Source organism: Rhipicephalus sanguineus, chromosome 10, assembly GCF_013339695.2.
Source record: "Rhipicephalus sanguineus isolate Rsan-2018 chromosome 10, BIME_Rsan_1.4, whole genome shotgun sequence".
In the NCBI taxonomy this organism is placed as follows: Eukaryota; Metazoa; Arthropoda; class Arachnida; order Ixodida; family Ixodidae; genus Rhipicephalus; species Rhipicephalus sanguineus.
In genome coordinates, this window is record NC_051185.1 from 20,707,409 (window position 1) to 20,731,909 (window position 24,501).

A 24,501-nucleotide genomic window follows, 5' to 3' on the forward strand; every position below is an offset into this window, starting at 1 on the left:
AAGAAAACACACACAGAGAAAAAAAAAGCGTCTAACGTAAGTAAACTCACCTTTCGCGCTGTTTTTTTCCGGTGCGAACAGGTCGTCCGTCTACACTGCAAAACACGCCAACGCAGCTGCTTCGACTGCAAACATGTGCCGTCACCTCGAAATCCCTTTACGCGTCGCGCCCGCTTCTTGTTTCGCGTGAGCGTGCGTCATCGGCTCGCGCACACACCCCCGATCGCCGGTGCGTCTCAGATGAACATTCTTCGCGGGAAAGTCTTCTGGTGTGAATACAACAGAAGCATGCACAGGCGGGACCCAAGAACAACCGCGAAATTCGCCCTACTGTTGGGCTCTTTCTTGGCTTAACTGCTGGCCCGTGGCGTCTGCATAGCACACAGGGACAGTGTATTGACGTCCGATCGGATATGTCAGCCCGACCCCCTAGTGCTTAGTTCGATAAGGTTCGATAACGAGCGAACCCGATAAGACGTAGATGCATCATATGCTTTCGTTGGCGAGAAGGGCCACGGGACAATCGATTTTCGTTTTTGTGTTGTTTCTTTTGTGTATTGTATGTTGCGGGAAATGTCGTCACAGCATAATTGATCGCTGTTTGAGGTACAATAAAGCAAGCCGTCTACCTTTTCTTTCTTAAAAAAGAAAAAGAAAGAAAAAATGCCTTGTTAATGTTTAGCGGATTCACGGAAGTGCGAACGAAGTTTGCAGAAGCATTTTTTAAAGTGCTTTCTTCATCTGCAATTATTTTAATTGTTGGGGCTCCACGCCCCGAAACCACATGATTATGAGAGCAGCCGCGGCCGGGATTCGAACCCGCGACCTACGGGTCAGCAGTCGAGCACCATAACCACGAGACCACATCGGTGGGTCTTCACCATCTGTACTTTGTTTTTGTTTTCGAGTAGTTCGCATCACTTGTAGTGAAATCGATCGGGAAGAATCACACGCTACCAACCTTTTTACTTCATCTATCTATCAACCTCTCCTATTTATTCTCCTACCAACGTATTTCTGGTGCGTTGCAGCGGCATCATGCAGTAGTAGTACGCGTCAAGCAGGTCACGTGACCAGAGAGGGGAATGAATAAAGAAATAAATGAAAACAAAGTGATGATTATGATGTTCGGAATGATGATGATGATACTGGAAGTGAGACTAAGCTGTCTTAGTCTTGACCTTGAAGTTGAGGTGGTTGTCCGCGGGAAAAACCAGTACACTGATGGTTGCGAAATCGCCAAGTGCGCGTGTCGGCGAATTGCATTTCGCGTGACTTACGATTTGGCGTGATGTAGCGGTATGTGTCTTTATTGGAGCATTTCTGATTTCAGACTTGCTTGAATGACTCGAAAACGCGATGCTGGGTGAACTGCCTTGACAGGGACGGCCACGGACAAAAGTGCTCGTGCTTGACGGTGACTTGCTCTTTTGTACTTCATGCTACAGCATGCTACATCGACGCTGCTTCTTTCGTCCTGGCTGAAAAATGGGATAAAAAAACGAAACAAATATAGCTACGAGAGCGTGAACTGAATAATAATAATAATAATAATAATAATAATAATAATAATAATACAGCAGCGTCAAAATAAAACACAATTGAGTACACTCCTCAAACGAATTTCAACAATATGTTCGCAGTTTGCTAGAGATGACTTGCTGCCCACGGTCAAAATTTACTCACTCACTCACTCACTCACTCACTCACTCACTCACTCACTCACTCACTCACTCACTCACTCACTCGTTCAGTTGTTAATCGGCTTCTGTATTGTTCGGATCTCTTGTGTCCGTGTCTGCACGCCAACTTCCTTTACAATCAATCAATCAATCAATCAATCAATCAATCAATCAATCAATCAATGAAGATAGTAGGATATGTACAGTCGCGCCCAATACGAGTTGCAAGATGGTGCCCGTGGTCAAAGCGGCGACAACACTGCTCGGTGGCGCCGACGTAGAAAACGATCAGTGACGCAAACACTGTTTCTACCACTGGTATTTGCAAAACCAATTCCACGTTTGTCGGTGTTACAGTTCTGGGCCCCTTCAACCATAGCCACCGTATTGCAACTCGTACTGAGCGACACTGCGATTAGATGTTGCATACACACCTCACTATTTGTGCCGCATCAAAAGTAGAACGTCCCCACACTTCGACCACTTGTGATAATCCCGATGCATCAGTGGAGCATGTCATTATGGAATGCCCTCAATACGAAGAACAGCGCGTTCAACTGAGTGACCGGCTGAACAGCGTCGACAAACGACCACTCCCAATCCGCCTTTTTCATTTGCCTGCGCTGCCCTCTGCCCTTTTGGTAGGGGTTTGGTAGGGGCCGGAACAACCGGTATTGCCAGAAGCAAAGCCTCCGAGAAGGTGAGACGTTTAGAGACTTTTCCGCTAGTGGTGAGCGCATGCGCGGGGGCGTCGTGAAAAAGGCGGTTTAGCAAAGTGCTTGGACAGTGGCCACAGCCTGACAATCAAAGACGCACAGTGGGCGCTCTTCGCGATATCGTAATTGACGCAAGTTTAATGAACTGTTTATAATTTTCATTATTGCGCCCTTTCATAGTATTATGTTATTAATAAACATATCTGAGAGTCATGTTATATGCAAGTGCTTAGAAAACTATCCTGTACGATCTGTGTGACCACCCTGTATGTATTGGACTCTGCCCTTAGACTCTGCTAATTTTTTATGCGTCGATGATCGTATATTTCAGGGGTCTCAAACAGGCGGCCCACACGACCTGCTCAATCGGCCTTCGTGCGCGGAGCATCCTTCGATAATTCGTTCAACTTACATTTGAGGGCACTGAAAGCGCTGCGCGTTAGGCGGAAGTCACGTGGTATTTTTAAAAAAATTCGCGTGCTCTAAAGAAAGGCTGGAAAAAAATTAAGCGGGGGTGTTATCTTAGCATAGATTAAACAATTCGATGTTTCTGAATAAGCGCTACAACTTTTGTATTGAAGATTTTTCTCACGAGTTACTATTTAAAAAGTTTATTAAGCAAACTTTGTTAATTGCCCAGCTTGGCGAATTGGAAAAAAAAATATTCTGACTTGCTATGTGTGGCTCAGGACAATACTGCGCTAATTGGAAACGCGTAGCGCCTATGTTTAATTTTTGAATACGTGATGCTTTTTAGCTGAGACGCCCTGTTTATAACCAAAAAAAAAAAAAAAGCTATACGTCTCTCGACCTGCTGCTGGAGCGACGCCTTGATGGCCGCGTCGAAGACCTCCTTGACGCCGATCCTCTTGAGGGCCGAGCACTCGACGTAAGCCGCGGCCCTGATGCGACTGGCCACGGCTCGCCCTTCGGACGACGTCACGGGAGGCTTGTAGTTGCGCGGAAGAATCAGTGGTGGCCGGTAGTCATCGCGGATGTCCTGCGAACCGTCGGGGAGAAGACAATCGAGAGTTACCGCGGTATCGCTAGGGTCGTTTTTCGTTATCGTTTAACCCTTTTTTTCAATGCGAAAGCCTTAGATGCCTCATCAAACGCGAAAACTGACCGTCGACCGTCGTCCCGCGGCGTCGGCGTCAACACGAGTGATGCTAAATCAATCATCATCACGTGATATTGTCGCCATAGAGTTTCCTATAGATCCACTAGAGGGAACTCTGGCGCTAGTGATATATGGGAGCTGCAACGCATGGCGCTTCAGCCAGCATGGGAATGATGGGTATCTATAGGCACTATAGTATCTACACGGATTTGTCTAAACTTCGTTCTTTCGGCTCCGTTTGGCTCCGCGTCGCCTACATCCGCTTTGTAGAAATATGAAGTTCAGCAAAAGTCAGGAGTTCTACTTCACCACTTTAACCTTTTTAGGCTCACCAATTCAAATCTGGTCACGAACTTCACAACGGTCCATTCTTTTATCCGAAACGGACGCCAAAACACAGTAACAAAAAGCCACAAGTGCGTTCGAAGCCGTAAGCACGAAGATTAGGCGAATCTGTGTACTAGCCATCATTCCCATGGTGGCTGAACGATCGCAGCGCCAGAGTTCCCTCTAGGTAATTGTATGAAACTCTATGTACGTCGCCATGTATCACATCGTCATGACGTCTCAGAGCGCCAAAGCTTTTGACGTCATCATGACGCGACTATGACGACACGTAACGTGACGTCACATGACGACACATCATCCCATATGACATCGTCACTTCGTCAAAAGTGGATCGATCAAGGCCGAACCCCATATACGCGAAAATGCACGCGACAGCGACGAGCGACGCGACGTAGATCGTCTTCGCGCAAGCGTTCGCTTGGATGGGCAAACCCCATTCACGCGACGGCTTCGGCGAGCGATCTCCACTGTTGCTGGCATGAGGGCGTTTACTCGTACCAAAAGTGGCCCGTCGTCAGCGGTATGCAATGTAAAATACGATGTTTTGTTGCATAATGGTACATAAAATGTTTATCATTGTCTTGCAGCATTTTTTTCAATCCCATCACTGGTGCTACGTGCCGCCAAGCCGCGTCACAGACGGCGCGGGACTTGTAGTTCCCGTCCCTGAGGTCCCGTAACGCACGTTCGCGTTCAACAACGTCAACGTTGCGCTCGTCGCCGTTGGCCATGTTGATGAACGTGTTGATGAACGTTGTTCTTGATGCGCGTCGATAAGAAAGTGGCGGAAATCGGCAATACGTCACTGATGCATCTTGTTCCGGTGTTTTGCTATTGGCTGCTTGAGCACAACACTTCCGGGCGACGAGCGACGGATTCCAAATCTGAAAAACCGAGCGATCGCGCGAAATCGACCACGCGACACGTCGCGCGAACGGCTCGTTTCGTCGCTCATAGCATCGCTCGTCGCTGTCGCGTGCATTTTCGCGCGTATGGGGTTCGACCTTCACGGAGGCCGGGCAAAACTGGGTGAGGTGCAGAAAGCTTGCAGCACCTCCGATCCCGGAGGCAGTGCAAAACCACGTTAGCTGCAGAAAGCTTCCGGAGGAAGGCGGAGAAAGATCAGTACATCGACCGAGAAGAAAAAGATGAAGAAGATGGCTTTCACCTTCGAATCGTCTTAACGAATGCAAAAGGGACCCTGTGAGCTTTTGTTTAAAGGGGTTCTGACACCAATTTTTGAAGCTGACTTTACCTTTCCATACAAATCTGTATACAAAGACGGCCCTGAGCAAGTTTGAAGCTCAAGAAATGCTGATAAGCTATTTTATTTTGAGATTAAAGCCAATTCTCACGTGTCTCCCCTATTGACATCGACATTAGCTTGACGTCAGGCTACGGTGTCAATTCTGTGTGACTTCACGCACCAGTATGGCTGGTTGTGGTGACGCCAGGATCCGAAAAAAAGACAAAATGGCCGCTTGTGCGCCACCAAAGGAGCCACGGGGCGGAACGGCCGCGTAAACATCGTGATATCTTGAGCGAGCACGTGACGAGAATCTCGTACCGTGTTGTGACGTCAGGTTAACGTAGTAACCGGAACTATAACTCTTAAAACATGATGTAAATAATCTTCCATGGTGCACTCGCGCTTACCAGCACATTTTCTAGGTTCTTGAGGGCTTGACCTTTCGTTTGACGCAAGAAAAAACGGCAACTGAAAATTATGGTGTCATATACCCCTTTAACATGACCTCAAGTCAGTGTTGTCAGCCTGATCAACTCTGTGGCTTGTCACTCATTACGCTATCAACGCAGTGGGAAGATAATTATAAGCGCTAATGGCGTTAAACAGGGATAATCGGAGAAGCCCGGAGTACTTGCTTGCACCTTGCACATTTAGCGACTCATTCCTGCATTACAATGATTATTACGGGAGAGTTCGGGCCAGGCCCATAGCTAGGAATATTTTTCAGGGGGGGGGGGGGGGGGCACTTGCTTGAAACCTGGACTATTTGAGAAAAACACCTATTTTCATTATTTATTTTTTTGGGAAAAGCACCTGCTTCACAGAATTTCAGAAAGGGGGGCCCAGGCCCATGCGCCCCCCCCCCCCCCCCGTGCCTGGCTACGGGCCTGGTTCGTGCATGTTTGAATGGAAATTCCTACTTATGTGCTCAAAGCGGCACTCAAAGCCTCCTATTTCGGTGTCACTACAATATTAAAGACAACACAGATCATAATAAACAAAATTTATCCATAACAAATTGTATGACTTAAAATAATAATTCAATGTTTGAACTAGAGCCGCGATTTACGAAAATGTCGTAATTATAGTTCTCACACTATTGAGGAAACATTGCAATTAAAATATGGGAATCGAATTACTAATTTTATCAACTATCAACATATGATTGCGCAGAAACCGCTTTTTTAGGACATAAAAAGCGAATGAATTGAAACAAAAATTGATCTCCGAAAAAAAAAAAAAAGGTTGTATGTTAGATATACAATCCCAACATTTTCATAAGAGACAGAAGGAACGAAAACGAGTAAAGTTTACACCGGAGCCGTGGCGAAAAAAAACATCTCAGTGGAGGTGCTGGGTATCGATCCCAGTACCTCTCGCATGCTAAGCGAGCGCTGTACCATCTGAGCTACACCCCCGGACGATTACGCAAAGGATCTCAGCACTTGTTGTTGTCGCACTTTCAACCCTTCCATGTGAAAGAAGAGAAAGCAGGGATGCCCCACTTGGTGTGATATTTTGGCCTAAATCAAGGGCAGCCATATTCATCGCAAGCATTGCCGTCATTACTATTCCTAAATAAAAATTAAAATCATTTTTGTGGCGCAGGAAAAAAAAAAAGTATCAGTGGAGGTGCTGGGTATCGATCCCAGTACCTCTCGCATGCTAAGCGAGCGCTCTACCATCTGAGCTACACCCCCGGACGAAGAACGCACTGCATTCGAGAGGTATTTCAGTCGTCCAAATGAGATCGAACGAGCGAGAGATCTTGCGTTCTCTCTCTCAATCCAGTTTCGAGATCACGGAAACGAAAGACCGGTTGCTCAGCGCTTACGGCGCTGCAAAAGAATAGTAATAAAAAAATCATCCGTTCCCCTATAGATTTGCTTAACGCCTCGAAGGCGAAAGCAAACTCCTCAAACGACGGCACTGATTCGCTGTTTATTCTATTTCTGTCTTTTTCTCTCTATCTACTTTTTTCTCTTTCATCGCTCTTTTTATCTTTTTGTCGTTCTTCCCTTTCTTTCTCTCTATCTCTTTATTTCTCGCTTCATCTTTCTCTCGCTCTCTCTATTTCTCCCTCTTTCTGTCTTTTTTTCTCTTTCTTTCTTGCTTTTTTTTCTATCCCTTTTTTATGTATATTTCTTCCTGTATCTTCCTCTCCCTATTTCCATTTCTTTCACTGTCTTTTTATCTTTTTCTGCCTTTCTTCCATTTAATTATATTTCTCTCTTTCTTTCTTCTTTTTATCTCTCCGTACTCGTTTTCTCGCCCATCAGAGTCATTGAATCGCACGCCGGACAAATCGGCACACGCGTTTTGGGAGCGCAGCAGAAGATGAAGAAGAGGACGAAGAGAACGCGAGCCGGTTCACGATGATGATAGTTTTCTGTTCGCCCTACACGGACTAAGGGTCGGGTTGAACAACTCCGCTGTTAAAAGAGATATTGTCCCAGATACGTCGTCATGTGTCCAAAGGACACAAAGGCATCTTTTTTTGTGTGTGTGTGTGTGTGCCATAGCTGGGAGTCGTACCCTCTTGTTTCCGACGAGCACGATGGGCACCTTGGGCAGGTAGTGACGGATCTCGGGTTCCCACTTGTACTCCACGTTGCTCAGGCTGTCGGCGTTGTCGATCGTGAAGCACATCAGCACCACGTTGGCCTGGCCGTACGAGAGAGGCCGGAGGCGGTCGTAGTCTTCCTCGCCCGCCGTGTCCCAGAGTGAGAGTCGAACCTGCGACCACGAGAGTTTCGAAGAGCCAGGAGTGAGTGCATAGAGATCCGTGACCCCTGACCCTACTTTCGGCGTGGAGTTTCCTACTATATCCACTAGAAGGAACTGAGGCGCTGCGATCGTTCAGCGACCATAGGAATGATGGAGAGTATACATGATTTGCCTAGTCTATAGAGGAGTCTAGAGGAGATTTGCAGTAGGATATTTGACTTGGGTAGGGGGAAGAGGTATGAAATAGAAGCATTTTTGACGACACTATATAGAAAGTCATTTTGACTATGGACATGTTCAACTAAAAGCCATTTCCACCCTACGTTGCGTGGTCATGGCGTCGTTTTGGCACGTAAAACGCCGTAATTTAATTTTTAATTAACTACTGGTGCATGTCCAGCGCAATCGCGGAAATGGTTATTATGCTAGCATATTTACCTGTTTTTCTGTATAGTTCCTACAAACCTACAAACCACCTACAAAATTGCTTTGGTAGCGTTTTTGTTACATCACCTAGCTTCGACAGTCTTTTGTATTTCTATTTTTTTAGTTGTTGTCTGTGTTCTGTTGACCTTTTCTTTATATCCATGATTTCGCCATAGCCAGTAGTTGTGGCGAAATGTTCCATGATTTCTCGCAATTATCACAAATGGAACAAACGAAGATTGCGTTGCACATTGTGGGTGTGAGCCCAAAATGCATGACAACTACAACAACAGCGACAATTCTTGTATCACTATGACTGAGGTGCAGATCGCTTGCGCTAGCTCTATCCCCGCTGCGGTGACAGTTATTGCTCTTCCGAGAAGGAAGGAATTTCTTCCAGTTGAGACTAATCCCAAATTATAAATTAAGACGTCCAGCTATCAAGACTGATTTAATTAGTCTTGGAATTGAAACGTTAATCTTGAAGGACAACATTGTGTCTTCCGGAAACAACAACCTGAGAAAGTGATTGTTTATCTGGACTGTCTATAGTCTCGATGCGGCTATAACAAGCATGAGAAGTTAGTCTGCTTGTCGAAAATGTTGGGTTCAGCGACACTACCTGTTCAAGGATACTCCATCAGTATAAACACTTGTAACACATGCACACGTATACATGTGTACCCTCTGCTGGTTGCACTCGACGAACGTGCTGTACGTCTCGAACACCGTCGGCACGTAGACATCCGGGAAACTGTCGCTGCAGTACGTAACCAGGAGACAGGTCTTGCCGCAGTTGCCATCTCCCACAACGACCAGCTTCCGGTCGATGGCGGCGCCGTCCTTCCCGGTCATCACTACCGGCGCCACACGGAACACCTTCTCAGGCACACCCACACTAGCTCTCAGGTTCGGCGAACTCCACACACATACACTGTCAGCCGATGAACTTTTCCAGCACAGTATAAGCTCAGAGATTCGGCAAACGATGCGCACGATAACTGGTATAGACGAAGGAGCAGTGAACGTCCCGTGAAAACTGCGCACGCGCTGTCAGCCAATGCGGCACGGCCATACACCCGAAGAACTTTCCCAGCACAGTAAGCTCTCGAGTTCGGCAAAAGTTGCACACGATAACCAGCAAAGACGAAGGAGCAGTGAACTGCGTCCCGTTGCGCCAAATGGTTGCTGCGCGTTTTCAGTAGTTCCCGGATCGAACGTCACCCCGGATGAAGCGTCTGTCCAGAACTCCGAGAGACAGGGATGTTGTGGTGTTCATCTCGAAGAAGCGTGAACACGAAAAGACTTCGAAGAACTCTTTCGCGGTGGAAAGGAGCCCCGGAGTGTCACCGATTATAGATGCAGCGACGGCAGTTCCGACGGCTGTGGTTGTCGGCAAGGGTGTATTGTGGTCACTTGCGCGCACTGACGATGTTAGCGGCGTTTCAATTTCCTCTGTGTACATGGCGGCTTCTACAGCGAGGCGAGTTTCCGTTCGTTTCCGCTGATAAAATGAGAAGCCGCGGTCCCTCTGCGGTGGGCAAGGACGCGCGCGCGCGCCGGGCTGATCACGTGTTTCCTCTGGCAAATGAAAAACACGCCAGTCGATCGCACGAATCTCTATGCTGCAGCAGAGACTTCTGCATTCCCGTCAAACGTTGTTCTTTTGATTGTAATGCACCGTCGAGTCGACGGTTACTCCTGGTAGCACCATGAGTGTGGCCAAGACGCGCTCATGGGCTAGTTGGTTCGTATTTCTTAGAAAATGAAGGCATAAGAGGAAGAAAACACGGACATAAAGGACAGGACGAGTGCCAGCCGTTGAGAACTTATTAATAGTTATTTGAGACTCTTTCCTGTGGCCTTCAGAAGACCATCTAACCATCGTGCATGGTCGGCCTCATTTTCCTTTGCTTAGAATTTTGCTTCCACTGAAGCCGCCACGGTGACACAGTGGTTGCGGTCCTCGGCTGCTGACCCGAAAGACGCGGATTCGATCCCGGTCGCTGCAGTCAAATTTCGATGGAGGCGAAATGCTAGAGGCCCACGTTCTGTGCGATGTCGGCGCATCCTAGAGAGCCGCAGGTGATTCAAATTATGCGGAGCCCTCCCGTACGGCGTCACTCGTAGCCTGATCGAGTCGCTGTAGGACGTTAAACGCCAAGAGCAAACATTCTGTTAAACCCCGCAAACAAACCCCACAAACAAACAAGCAACATTGTCTATAACTGCTCGATATGTAAAGGCTGTGAAACCTTCTCCTACTACCAATACCAAGACTGGGTGGTTCGAGACACCCAGGAAGGGATTGGTAGGTAGAGGGTTTCAGCCTCGGCAAGTTGGCATGCCAGTGAGCTTGTAGTCTAGACACAGGCTCCTGGTTGCCACACCGAGGAACAGGGCCGATATACCGGTGGGACTTGTTCAGGCCATAGGATGGTTACCATACCGTCATACGGCAGTGACCCGGTATAAGTGGGCGGTCGACGTTTGCTGGGGTCGTGGAAGTGGAGGTTGGAAGTCCCACATTGATCGCTTTTTATTAATTTTTTTTGCCGAATGACTCCTGCGACGTTCTCTAAATCTATAGTCATTATATAAAGGTCCTGAAACCTTCTCCTACATCGAGTGGGTGGTTCGAGACAGCCGAGAAAAAATTGGTAGGTAGAGGGTTTTAACCTCGGCACAGCCTATCATTCTAGTGAGCCCGTAGTCTAGACACATGCTCCTGGTTTTCGCATCCAGGGAATAGGGTCAATACATTGGTGGGACTTGTAAGCATTCGGCCATGGTGCTGTAATGTACTGGTGTCCTCATTTTGATGATGCCACATGAGGGCTAGCGTACTGTTATACAGCCGTAACCCGTTAATTGTCCGGGTTACGTGGAAATTGTCCACGTTTGCTGGGGACGTGGGAGTAGAAGCGGAGGATTTGAAGTCTCACACTGATCTGTTCCCTATATGTAATCTTTATTTTCGCACGTCACTTCCGACTTGGCCCCTGCAACGTTCTCTAATATTGCTGTAGAGCTAGTGAAACCTTTTTCTATCACTAATTTAGTACGGACGGATCAGGATCTGCAGGAATTGGCTTAGATTTCTCGCGATCAGGGTAATTGCTATGAACCTTGTGATAAATGTGTCCTGGCCTGCGACATTTGCTTGCGCTTACTAGCATCACTTAGCATTCGTTAATGTTGCCAGTGTCCCCACATGTCACTTTTGCCGTATGCGCAACCCACGATGCATTATACTATTGGCACCACGCACCCGCCACGGTAGCTTAGTGGTTATGGTACTCTACTGCTGACCGGAAGGTCGCGGGTTCGAATCCCAGCCGCATTTCGATGGAGGCGTAATGTATAGGGGCCCGTGTACTTAGATTTAGGCGCACGTTAAGGAACACCAGATGGGCAAATATTTCCGGAGCCCTCCACTACGGCGTCCCTCATAATCCTATCGTGATTATGGGACGTAAGACCCCCAACAATTACATATCAGTGAAGGTTAGTCATGCAGCGCCGTGTCAGTCGTCTTCACTTCGTCCTGTCCAAAGCGCCGTTTCATCCCCTTTCATATCTTAGCGTTGCCGTGTGCTCAGCCCACGACATATCTCTCTGCATTAGACTATATACGCATTGCAGCAGTACATCGCCTCGGAAACGCACCGTCCGGTTGTCGCTCTTCTGAGTTTATTAGATAAGAACTCGGAGGAGAAAGAAAGAAAAAAAAAGCTGTGAGGCAGACAGAGGGGTCCTCGTTGGGGATCCGCTGCGTGCTGCAGTTTGCGACCGATAAGCTCGGAAGAGTCGTTCGTTCGTCGACGAGGGAAGACGACAGGATGCGTGCGTCGCCCGCTGCTCTGTCGATCTCGCTTCCTTCCATGCAACTCGTGCTGCGTGATTTCATTTCCTGCGAATTCCTCCGCGATGCGCCACCGATGCTACTCGCTCCAGTCTGGCATATGCAGTTTCTCCTGCGAAAGATTCTTAGGGGAAATGCCAGCGCCGTTATCGGTCAGCTACCACATGGAAATGATACATAGTGCACATCGACTTACATTCTACTATGCTCCAAATACAACCGAAGATTAAATACAAGCTCCAAACTCAAAACCTCGGCGCGCTTGTCAGTCTCCTATATACGAAAGAGAGCCGTGAAAGCTGGTTTCCTTTCGAGCCATAAACGTTTTTTCTATGCTAATATAAGTAGCACGCATATCTAAAAGTCAAGGTTCGTCGCCATGCTACCTAAAATATTGTCACGTGGTTGGGACTGTGAACAGAGCAGTCGCAGCCGGTAAAGATAAAACTGTTTATTGGGCAAACTTGTGCCCGGAAAAAAAATGACACTCAGAGTGCAGCGATATCGGCGCAGACAGACACCGGTCGCCGAATAATCTGATATCAGCGCTCAAGCGCGTCGGTATTTATACGTGTGACATCGGAGATTACAGGCTTATTGTTGGTGCCTGGCGGCTGCGTAGTTCCAGAATCAAGTCAAGTTTATTAAATAGTTCACTTGAGTTACATGGTCAGCATATTACAGCAGGAGGTCCCAAAGTTTCAGAGAAACTGACAGGCTATGGCTACACGAATGGGGTAATTACGAAAATACAGCGAAAGTATACAGACGTGTGTGCAATAATGAAGAAGCTTGATTAACAATAACAATAATATGAATACATAACGCAATGGTAATAATCACTATTAAAAAAAATGACACGAAAATAATCAAGAGCGCGTGATGAAACAGGAATAACAAAAAGCAAGATGAATGAACAGCACAACGTGACAAATGCAACTCGTTTCATTATCAGTGATATCAGCGTACAAACAGATATAACTCAAACTGAAAAGAATAAAGTCCACTGTTGGCGTTGCGCGCTCAAGCTTATCAGAAGAATCTGAAGTAATCGGGAATGTTGGATATTCAGGCGCGGTGCGCGCAAGACACGTGTAACTGGCCCAGTCACATTAAAAAAAAAAAAGAATTTAAGGCAACTTTGCGCTAGTGGTGCCAAGCCTGAACGAAGTGCGGAGGTGGGCTTTTTCGCTCTTTATTTCTATTTATTTCTTCATCTCTCTTTATTTCTTTCTCTTTCTATTTTTCTTCCTATTTTTTCCCTTTCTTTCTCTCTCTTTCTATTTCTCGCTTGCTTCTTCCTCGTTTTTTTTTTCTATCTTTATACGTGGTTTCGCCGGGCCCCTAAAGTGCTCCGTACTTATCATCATCGAGGCGCTCGAAGAATAAGAGGAAGAAGACTTCTCTTTGGCGCGAGCGCGCACTCAATATGCTACAGATGACTATGCCTCTGGTGGCGCGTTTGTTGCAATACGTTCGGACGTCTCCGATCATGAAAAACGTTGGTTAAACTATCCTTCTGACATCAAATAACCCATGACGTTTGAAGTGTGTCATTTGTGCAAGGCGGCGCCCTTTTCTGAACCACTAGCGAGATATCGAGCCGTGATGGAAGGCCACTTCGCAGCTAACAGCAGCACCGGCCGTCTCGGCGAATCGGCCGGCTTCGCTTCCACCGTTGCTCGTCAAATCGAGGCCTACGAGAAAACCAATTGCGCGTGTAAACGCGTGTCATCGGCGTAAATGTTTTAATCGTGTTGATAAAAATAAGTGCTCGACGATGAGCTCGCGTTTGATCGCGAACGGCGCTAGCGACAGCGTCCGCCTTGCTAGGCCTACGCTCGGTGTCGTGACAGGCCTACTCTCGGAGTCGCGAGTGAATGCGGGCTGTTGAAATGTTTGTCGCTTGCGAAGGCATAGCTTTATTGGCAATGTTCTTACAGAACGAAGCGTGGCTGCGTAAGGTTGTTTGTATTGTACTTCAACGAAGAGGATACGATTTCTTCCGAGCGTGCAAGCCGGGGTGCCGTGTGTGGGCGGAGCCTGCGCGCTGATTGCTCGTTCGCCCCCATGTGTCCTGAATCGTCGTACGCCGCATGCGGCGCCGCACGTCGGATCGGATGCCGAATTAAAGCGCTGGACACATGGTGCGAATTTGGATGCGATTCGTCGTACGGCTGTTCGTGCCAACAGCCGCATCCGACAGACGCCCAACAGGTTCCATCAGCGTGCGGAGACGATTCGCACGCCGCACGGGCATCCAACTTGCTGAATGTAGCCGCGCGGCTGCCGCGTCGGTCTGACGGCCGCAGCCAATGGCAGCGCGGGAGACGCCTGACGTCACGCCTCTGGTGGCGCGTTTGTTGCTTGTTTGTTTGTTTGCGCGTTTGTTGAGCTACGTTCGGACGGCTCCGATCATGAAAAACGTTTGATAAACTTTCTTTCTGACATCAAATAACCCATGACGTTTGAAGTGTGTCATTTGTGCATGGCGGCGCCCGTTTCCGAACCACTAGCGAGATATCGAGCCGTGATGGAAGGCCACTTCGCAGGTAACAGCCGCACCGGCCGTCTCGGCGAACCGGCCCGCTTCGCTTCCACCGTTGCTCGTCAAATCGAGGCCTACGAGAAAACCAATTGCGCATGTAAACGCGTGTCATCAGCGTAAAAGTTTTAATCGTGTTGATAAAAATAAGTGCTCGACGATCAGCTCGCGTTTGATCGCGAACGGCGCTAGCGACAGCGTCCGCCTTGCTAGGCCTACGCTCGGTGTCGCGAGTGAATGCGGGCTGTTGAGATGTTTGTCGCTTGCGAAGGCGTAGCTTTATTGGCAATGTGCTTACAGAACGAAGCGTGGCTGCGTAAGGTTGTTTGTTTTGCAGTCAACGAAGAGGATGCGATGTCTTCCGAGCGTGCAAGCCGGGGTGCCGTGTGTGGGCGGAGCCTGCGCGCTGATTGCTCGTTCGCCCCCATGTGTCCTGAATTGCCGTATACCGCGTGCGGCGTCGCACGTCGGATCGGATGCCGAATCGCACCATGTGTCGTACCGTCTGTCTCGCCCTAAGGAGTGGGGTTCGGCGGGTCTCGTTATGGTAGCTGGCTCCCGCCGGCTGTCCGCATAGCCGATGCTTTCCAGTGAGGAGGACGCGTTTTCTTACAAGAAAGGTTTATTTGCATAGTTACAAGTGAGAGAATGAATGAATTCTGAACAGTAGCGCGAAGAAGCACACGGACGGCGACAGATCAGCATAGCGCTGTGTCCCGTCTTGATCTGTAGCCGTCCGTGTGCTTCTTTGCGCTTGTTATGACTGGCAGTCGGTGGCGAAGCGCTGACCATGAGAATCGGCGGACGAGGCGTTCCCACACTGCTAGAACACCTGCATCCTTCCTGGAAACAAAATTCCTGGGACAGCGAGCGACCAACAATGGGCAGAATCTCGGCCTCAAAGTCTGGGACGGCCAGGCCGGAGACAATGGGCCACCTAGGCTTGGCTTGGTACGCTGCCGAAGCCACCTGACGGGTATGTTTGGACGGGAGTCTCCGCAAACCTTTTGCTGCCTTCGAGGAAAGAACTGCAAGAGCGAACGGCATGTTCTTGCCTTCGGGGAAAAGAACTGCAGGGGCAAGCACGAGGAACCTGTTGTCCTGCTTCCCCCACCTGCGTGCCGTCAACCGCCGGACCCTTGCTGCTTCAAGTGTGCAACGACCCCTCCGCGACAGTGGAATGGACTGTGCCATGGTGGGAGGTGTCGTGTGTGTGATTGGTGGTCATCAAGAAGGAGGAGCCAAACTGAGGGGTTAAAACGACGGTGCTGAGTGAGAAATGGGGCTCTGAGCCCTCAGTAACAGGCTCATCCAATTCGCTCGTCGCTGAACTCTTTCCTTGTAATGATGTAATTGAGTGTACGAAAAGTGCCAGTAAACTTGTTATTGTTTTCCCATCTTGCTAGCGTCAGTTCCTCAACCCGGAGACTCGACTACGCTACCAAACGGAGTCCGGGTACGACGCTGCCCTATCGTAGCAACAACCTGGTTGCCGAGAAGGGATGGATTCAAATACACCGGCACGACAGCGCTACTGTTCAGAATTATGCACTACCAACTAGCCCATCAGTCTGTCCTTTTGAATGAATGAATATTTTTGCACAAAAGTCTACGGCTTTTATAGCCCCGAATCTGCCAACACTGAGGCACTCGAAAACCGGTTTCAGCAGTTCCCGCCGAACCGGTGTCTAGCCTCCACAGCGACCTGCCCCCAGAAAGGAGGTAATAGGCCACACAATACATTCGTTGATAAGGGACAAGGACGAGAAGTCCAATTGGGGAACACCAATGGACTACACAATGAAGTTCACGCACCACGCCCCGACTACTCGAATACTAAAATGTCGGCGACGAGGAAGAGTCCGAAGGAGGTGGGGGGGGGGGGGGTGAAAGGTCGATGACCTCGGAAGAGGTGGCTGCCGCTGTCAACACCTGAAAACGTTAATGGCGCAGGCATCACCTGGATCGATTACAGCGTCTCTCCAGCGGCGCCGTCACACGCTGTCAAACACCGCACACGAGAGGGGTGTTCGTGAAACCTTCGTCGGGTTCCTCGCAACCGGACTACGGCGGAATGCTTGGCGCGCTTGACCACGTGAGCGTAAGCACACCTCCAGGAAAAAGCGGGGTTCCGTGCCTCCGTCCAAGCGCCGATACGGGGGAGACAGCATTCCGGCAGACAGGATGGATGGATGGATGCTATGAGCGTCCCCTTTAAAACGGGGCGGTGACATGTCTGCCACCAGGCTCGAAGAAAAAAAAAAAGAAAAAAAGCTTCCTTGTTTCATGTTGGCCTAATACCTTATCTACATTGATTAAATCTATGTTATTATACCAAAAAATATAAATTCACGGTCCATCTCTCTGCCTCTTAAGGCAGAATGACCTTATTTTCCCCCCATTATTTATTTTTGTTCTTTATCTCTACTTTTCTGCCAGCCACCAATACTCTAACCGTCTCTTACTTATTTCTATCGCGGACGTGTTCAGCTTTCCATTGTTGTCCCTAAAACCCAAGGCTTCATGTAGACTCGTGCCCACACGTATACCTGGGTGAATATCGCCACATTCAATCAGTACATGTTCCATCGTTTCCTTAGTTCCCCCGCAGCATGTACATTGTTCTTCTTCGTTACTAAATCTCGCTTTATAACTACGCGTTCTAAGGCAGCCCGACCTTGCTTCAAACAGTAAAGCGCTTCCCCTTGAATTATCGTAAAACCTTTCCCTCCTTATTTCGTTTTTTCCTTTTCGGTAGTTACTCAGAGCCGGCTTCTTTTCCATCGCTGTCATCCAATAAGTCCTCTCCGCCTCTCTGACCTTCCGCTTAATGCTCCTTGTTGCCATATCGCCCGCACTGCCAGCCGTATATTTACTGGTGAGCCTCCTAGTTCTTTTTCTCCACTGCGTGTCAACGCTTTTTCTATACAAATACCTGAAAACCTTCTCTGCCCATCTACTCTCCTTCATTTTCCTCAGCCTCTCTTCGAATCTCATTTTGCTCTGCGCTTCCCTCACTTCAAAGCCTGTTGTGCAAGGCGGCGCCCGTTTCCGAACCACTAGCGAGATATCGAGCCGCGATGGAAGGCCACTTCGCAACAGACAGGTGCACGCACAATGGCGCCAACCACGGTGAATTCCAGGGCCAAACGTAACAGCGGGCGCAGCAGTGCAGATTCTGCAGCTGCACCAGCGCGGAGAAATCGTCAGCGCTAAACACATGGTGCGATTCGGCATCCGATCCGACGTGCGACGCCGCACGCGGTATACGGCGATTCAGGACACATGGGGACATGGGGGCGAACGAGCAATCAGCGCGCAGGCTCCGCCCACACACGGCACCCCGGATTGCAAGCTCGGAAGACATCGCATCCTCTTCGTTGACTACAAAACAAACAACCTTATGCAGCCACGCTTCGTTCTGTAAGAACATTGCCAATAAAGCTACGCCTTCGCAAGCGACAAACATCTCAACAGACCGCATTCACTCGCGACTCCGAGAGTAGGCTTGTCACGACACCGAGCGTAGGCCTAGCAAGGCGGACGCTGTCGCTAGCGCCGTTCACGATCAAACGCGAGCTGGTGATCGTCGAGCACTTATTTTTATCAACACGATTAAAACTTTTACGCTGATGACATGCGTTTACACGCGCAATTGGTTTTCTCGTAGACCTCGATTTGACGAGCAACGGTGGAAGCAAAGACGGCCGGTGCGGCTGTTAGCTGCGAAGTGGCCTTCCATCGCGGCTCGATATCTCGCTAGTGGTTCGGAAACGGGCGCCGCCTTGCACAAATGACACACTTCAAACGTCATGAGTTATTTGATGTCAGAAATAAAGTTTAACCAACGTTTTTCATGATCGGAGCCGTCCGAACGTAGTTCAACAAACGCGCAAACAAACAAACAAGCAACAAACGCGCCACCAGAGGCGTGACGTCAGGCGTCTCCCGCGCTGCCATTGGCTGCGGCCGTCAGACCGACGCGGCAGCCGCGCGGCTACATTCAGCAAGTTGGATGCCCGTGCGGCGTGCGAATCGTCTCCGCACGCTGATGGAACCTGTTGGGCGTCTGTCGGATGCGGCTTGCATCGGGAAATGCAATTTTTCTGATGATGCGTTTTAACGCTCGGTTCTCGTGAAGATCATATCAAGGAGACTCCACCGCATTCGAGCTGACGTTAGGAAAAAAATTATCTGGTGAGGTCACCTAGGGCCGATAAGCGGTGGTTAAGCGCAAAAACACAGGGAACACAAGAAAGGAGAACCAAACAGGACAAGCGCTCACTTCAAACTAAAGTCTGTGTGTTATATTATTCTCAGAAGGCCGTGAGGTTGCATCGTACAACGAAAGGCAAAAGCTGCGCCTAAACGCCTGCGTGCGAGAAAACTAAGCTAACAAACGAAAGAAATATCGCCTGCAATATCAAATCACAACAAAAACAAAACAACTTTGGCGCATGACGGCCGCGAAACTGTGGCGAAAAACAGGTCATGACAGGCATGCACGCTGCTGCTAATCTACTCCCAGCGCTGAAGACTTATCGAGGTATGCCACTTCACTGCTTTATAAGTATGTAGACGGTTGACTAACACACGTAGAACGTATATATATATATATATATATATATATATATATATATATATATATATATATATATATATATATATATATATGATTCATGATCTGCTATTTATATTCGACGCGCACTCAGGTCATGCCATACTGATTTTGGTATATATCCAGCTGACAAAACGGCCGCGAGCGCACCATGAGCGTGGCGTCTAAAGCATGCCTTACATAACATGCGCGTCATGATTGTCATATAAATCCTGTTATTATGCTCGTCAGAAAGTCACGTCACGCCATACCAATTTCGGGGTAGATCAAGCTAGCGAAACGCCCGCCAGCGCACCATGGGCGTGGCACGTAATTCATGCTGTACATGACATGCGTGTCATGATTTTCATATTAGATAGTGTTATTTATGTTCGTCACACAGTCACGTTGCAAGATACCAATTTTGGTGCATATTAAGCAAGCGAAACGACCGCCAGCGCACCATGAGCGTGGCACGTAAGTCATGCTCTATATGACATGCTTCTCATGATTATCATGTTAAGTCGTGCTATTTATGTTCGTCACACAGTCACGTCGCGCAATACCAATTCGGGGGTATATCAAGCTAGCGAAACGGCCGCCAGTGCACCATGAGCGTGGCACGTAAACCATGCTGTACATGACATGCTTCTCATGATTATCATGTTAAGTCGTGCTATTTATGTTCGTCACACAGTCACGTCGCGCAATACCAGTTCGGGGGTAGATCAAGCTAGCGAAACGCCCGCCAGCGCACCATGGGCGTGGCACGTAATTCATGCTGTACATGACATGCGTGTCATGATTTTCATATTAGATAGTGTTATTTATGTTCGTCACACAGTCACGTTGCAAGATACCAATTTTGGTGCATATTAAGCAAGCGAAACGGCCGCCAGCGCACCATGAGCGTGGCACGTAAGTCATGCTCTATATGACATGCTTCTCATGATTATCATGTTAAGTCGTGTTATTGATGTTCGCCACACAGTCACGTCGCGCAATACCAATTCGGGGGTATATCAAGCTAGCGAAACGGCCGCCAGTGCACCATGAGCGTGGCACGTAAGCCATGCTGTACATGACATGCTTCTCATGATTATCATGTTAAGTCGTGCTATTTATGTTCGTCACACAGTCACGTCGCGCAATACCAGTTCGGGGGTAGATCAAGCTAGCGAAACGGCCGCCAGCGCACCATGAGCGTGGCACGTAAGTCATGCTGTACATGACATGCGTGTCATGATTTTCATGTTAACTCGTGGTATTTAAGTTTGTTACACAGTAACGTCACGCAATACCAATTTCGGGGTGGATCAAGCCAGCAAAACGGCCGCCATCGCGCCATGAGCGTGGCACATAAGTCATGCTGTACATGCCATGCGTGTCATGGTTTTCATGTTAACTCGTGCTATTTATGTTCGTCATACAGTCATGTCGCAAGATGACGGGCTCGGAGTCATGACGGGCTCGGTGTGCCAGCCCCTGGCTACGCCACTAAGTAACACTCTTAAACGATGCAAATCTCGGACACGGGCTCCTTTATTTTCGTTGTGTGTGCGTGTGTGTGTTTCCCACCTCGTCACGAAGGCAGCAGCGTATAATTCCACGCTCGTATGTTCCACGCCTTCGAGCGGCCGCGGTTTTGTACGTGACGCGCCGCGTAAGCCGGTGTTTCCTCGTGTTGCGAAGGATACGGGGCGACCCTGCCCTCTCCGCCTCCTCGGCCTCCGCGATTACCTCACACCGGCGACGAAGTACGCGTTGGCGTTGTCGTCGACAGCGGAGGGAGGGAAAGACGCGTTGAGTACCGTGACGCCGCCACGGCTCGAGAAGCCGCCTCGCGCGCCCGGATCGGACGACGTTTGCACATCTCCGGCGTCGCGCGCGACGACTACATGACGATACCTCGCCGACTCTTCTCCCGTACCCTTACGTCGCCATCGACGCCGTGGAAGCCCAAGCGACGACGCCGCAACGAGCCGTCTCCTCTTCTCCTCTGCCTTTGTTTGCGGTCGCCGAAGGAGCCGAGATCGAGAAGAGGGGCAACGAATTGGCGCTGCGCCGGCCGTCTCAGGTGTTGCTTCGTTCTCTCGAGTGACATGTGAGTCACGTGGTTCGTCAAAGCCCGTGACTGTTATACTCGTGTGGAATACGTCCCGTCCGAGACGTCTGGAAGACGTCCCAGCTTGGCCAGGAGCAACAGGTGCGACGCGTTGTCGAGAGAGCCGTCGATTTTGTTTCGAAGTGCAGAAGGCTGTGCTTGACAGTTCTTTCTTTTCTTTTCTTTATTGGTTTCCATTGTGAACATTCAAGCCGTTTTAATATCTCTTGGAGACGCGCTCCGCTTGGCCTGCGGAAGCAACTGCACGAAGTGTCGAGCGAGTCGTTGATTTAGTGACATTTCGATCCGAAGTCAGAAAAGGGACTGTGCTTGAACATTCCATTTAGAGACCTCTAAAAGACGTAAAGAACCTCTAGAAGGCTATAAAAGACGTATGGACTGTAGTTTCAGGTGCACCAACTGTCGAGACGGCGTTTGAGACGTCGTTCTTGTTTCGAGGGCGAGAGACAGCGCTTGACTTGTTCCTTTTTGAGACCTCTAGAAGGCTTGTTCCGTTTGGCTTACGGCAACAGGTGCGTCAAGTGTCGAGAGAGTCGTTGATTAAGAAATGACATTTCCTTCCGAAGGCGAGAAAGGGATAGCGCTCGAACGTTCCGTTCTTAGTCCTCTAGAAGACGCCCCGTTTGGGCTGTAGTTTGCAGGTGCACGAAGTTTTGAGACGTGTGTTGAGAGACAACGTTTTGTTTTGAGGGCACGAAAGAGACTGTGCTTGAGAACGAAGTGGGTACCCGTGTGGTTTGAGGAGACCTCCGCGCTCTTTTGAGACCAGAAAAAAAAGCGAAAGAAAGCGTCCTGTGCTCCAAAGGCAAGCGTGTTGCGTTTGAAAGCACTGAAACCACATTTGAGAGCGGACTTGACGCAAAGTGTTGAGACCTTATTTGGGACGACCTCGATTTCATTTACTCTTGAGGTCCTTTCTGAGAGCCATCGTGAGAACCCGCTTGTGTCTGAACACAAGTTGTATGATAAGTTTTCCTGTCATGTGCGTTGTGCTGTTCAGAACGTCTCGGATACGACTCTGCCAAACGACCTGCGAGATGTTTCTCAGAAGCCTTCTTGTCTACGCTAGCAAGTTCAGAGGTATCATAGGTTAGGTTCACGTCCCTTTTCGAAGCCAGGAAGGTGTATATATAGGTTTCTGGCGGAAGGGCGTACAGCTGTTCTGACAGTCACTTAACGGGACCAAATCTGATACAGCGTTCACACAGAAGACTTGCGCGGTGTGCGTGACAGTTCCGGGACCAGGACAGGTGACCCTACCGTGAAATTGAGTACCGGTGACACAGTGACCTAAGGGAGACGTACCTTTTTGTTTTGACTACCCCGTGTGCTTTCCTTGGAATGGATTTCGCTGGCTACATTCAAAACCGACAACGTCCCTCCTCCTACAGCTGAAGAAGCGAGACGTTCTTTGTTGCGACTGGAACCGTGATAGAACATCAGCTCAATCATGGGTGAGTTGTGGTGCAGTTTTATCTATTTTGTTTTCTTTGTTTTTGTAAAATATACGCGGGCCATTGAATAGATGACACTTTTTGATCGCAATTTATGAGTCTTAAGGAGCTATCGCGTTGCGATATATCGCGAGTGTCTTTATTAGTAATTATTTATAAAACAACCGCGCATAACATGCACGACGAGAAGATAACCTGTTGCTTGTAGGAGGAAAGAACCTTCAAAAGTGCTTTTTTTTTTCAATGACAAACGCACGCATGTGTAAATAGCGAGGAAAACAGGTTTCATTCTGGCTTGTCGTCGGACATGGAGTGAACTTTTATTTTATTTTCTTTTTTGCTGTCGTTGCCGTTTTTAATAGCATATAACGCGAGAATCCTAACTTTTTTTATGAACTTTCCGCAACGCAGGTGTATATCTATTTAACGAAAACTATTCCGAACTTACTGGGCATGTTTTGGTAAAGGGATACTTGCGTCATCAGAGTACGTGATAACGTTTTTCGTTTTCACAAGTGTACAATCGCCGGCCTCTTGAAGCACGTGCATGACTTGGTTCTTGCAATGCGAAAGCTTGCTTGGCTGTGCAGAACTATCTTTAGGGAAGTAATCGTTTATTTCACTGAATAGGTCACTCGGTCCGTTTGTGTATACACATAGCTATATAAAAATGTTGGTCATTTATTATAAGTAAGAGTTCTTGCTAAAACTTCTTTCTGAATATATATATATATATATATATATATATATATATATATATATATATATATATATATATATATATATATATATATATATATATATATATATATATATATATATATATATATATATATATATATATATATATATATATATATATATAGTCATGTAGATCCTCCGTGAGAAGTCACAACGTTGTTTATTTCGACGTTTCAGCCAGTCTGGCCTTCATCAGGAATGAGGGTACAGTTCGTTGGTGCTCAGCTTTATACAATCTTAAAGAAAAGAAAATACGCGGAAAAAAAAAGAGAGGTAGATCCCTTCCCCCCCTTTCTCCGGCCGCCCCCTGTCCGCGGCCTGCATATCCTTCCCTCCATTAACGTATTGTTCCCGACCAGGCGGCGCCGCGTGGCTCCGGCGGTGCGGTGTGGGGAAAAAAGGAGCTTTTTTAAGAAGCTAAGCCTTTAACTACTCAGTGCCACGTGGACGTCTCGTCCCCGAAAGGGGGGCACCGTGTATTGCCGCAAAGGCTAGCAAGCGGGCGCAATGTCAATTTTGGCCCGCTCCTGGATTCCGCAGTCGGGGGCTCCTGACTGTGCACAAGGGTGCTTATATATATATATAAGGCTTAAACGGGGAAGAGTAACTTCGGTTGCCGCAAGGTTATAAGTATAAAAGTATATGCGCCTTCATAAAAAACAACTGTTTATTCTGTCGACCTTTCGACGGGAGCCCCGTCTTCTTCAAGACATAACATAATAATATTTACAGCGTGTGCGTGTCTTCTTATACTATGTTAAGAGTAGAGGGGAAAGGACGGAAAGGAAGGGAGACAGGAACGTAACAAAGAAGGGAAAAAGAAAAAAATGAAAAAAGAAAAACAAAAAAAAAGAAAGAGAAGGATGTCAAGGGGGTCAGTAAGAAAGGTTTTGCTTAAAGCGAACA

The 24,501-nt window shown here is 48.3% G+C and overlaps 2 protein-coding genes and 2 non-coding genes across 4 annotated transcripts in view; 1 reads left to right on the forward strand and 3 right to left on the reverse strand.

Moving 5' to 3' along the window:
• Positions 1–1,291: 1,291 nt before the first annotated feature.
• LOC119407220 (ras-like GTP-binding protein rhoA) lies at positions 1,292–9,638 on the reverse strand. The gene is made up of 4 exons (XM_037674098.2): positions 8,953–9,638; positions 7,651–7,851; positions 3,210–3,398; positions 1,292–1,481 (listed from the first exon to the last, which is right to left on the reverse strand). Exons 1-4 carry the CDS (start codon positions 9,121–9,123, stop codon positions 1,443–1,445), a joined length of 600 nt encoding a protein of 199 aa, XP_037530026.1. The 5' UTR covers positions 9,124–9,638; the 3' UTR covers positions 1,292–1,442.
• Trnaa-agc (transfer RNA alanine (anticodon AGC)) lies at positions 6,461–6,533 on the reverse strand. The gene has a single exon. It is a non-coding gene; the product is annotated as a tRNA-Ala (tRNA).
• On the reverse strand, positions 6,743–6,815 carry Trnaa-agc (transfer RNA alanine (anticodon AGC)). Its single transcript has one exon. It is a non-coding gene; the product is annotated as a tRNA-Ala (tRNA).
• An 11,695-nt stretch (positions 9,639–21,333) lies between the features above and the next one.
• Positions 21,334–24,501, forward strand: part of LOC119407218 (ras-like GTP-binding protein rhoA) — a 48,668-nt gene continuing 45,500 nt past the window's right edge. Inside the window, exon 1 of the mRNA XM_037674093.2 lies at positions 21,334–22,854. Coding sequence (XP_037530021.1) covers positions 22,851–22,854 — 4 coding nt within the window. The 5' untranslated portion in view covers positions 21,334–22,850. The remainder of the gene's footprint in view (positions 22,855–24,501) is intronic.

What these genes read in the sequence shown, in the direction of transcription:
- LOC119407220 (XM_037674098.2), bottom strand. Translation starts at nt 9,123, where the DNA reads ATGACCGGGAAGGACGGCGCCGCCATCGACCGGAAGCTGGTCGTTGTG. An exon ending in TCGAGTGCAACCAGCAGAGG is followed by an intron (nt 7,852 to 8,952) that starts GTACACATGTAT and finishes TCGTGGTCGCAG; the next exon opens with GTTCGACTCTCACTCTGGGA. An exon ending in AGGCGTCGCTCCAGCAGCAG is followed by an intron (nt 1,482 to 3,209) that starts GTCGAGAGACGT and finishes CCCATTTTTCAG; the next exon opens with CCAGGACGAAAGAAGCAGCG.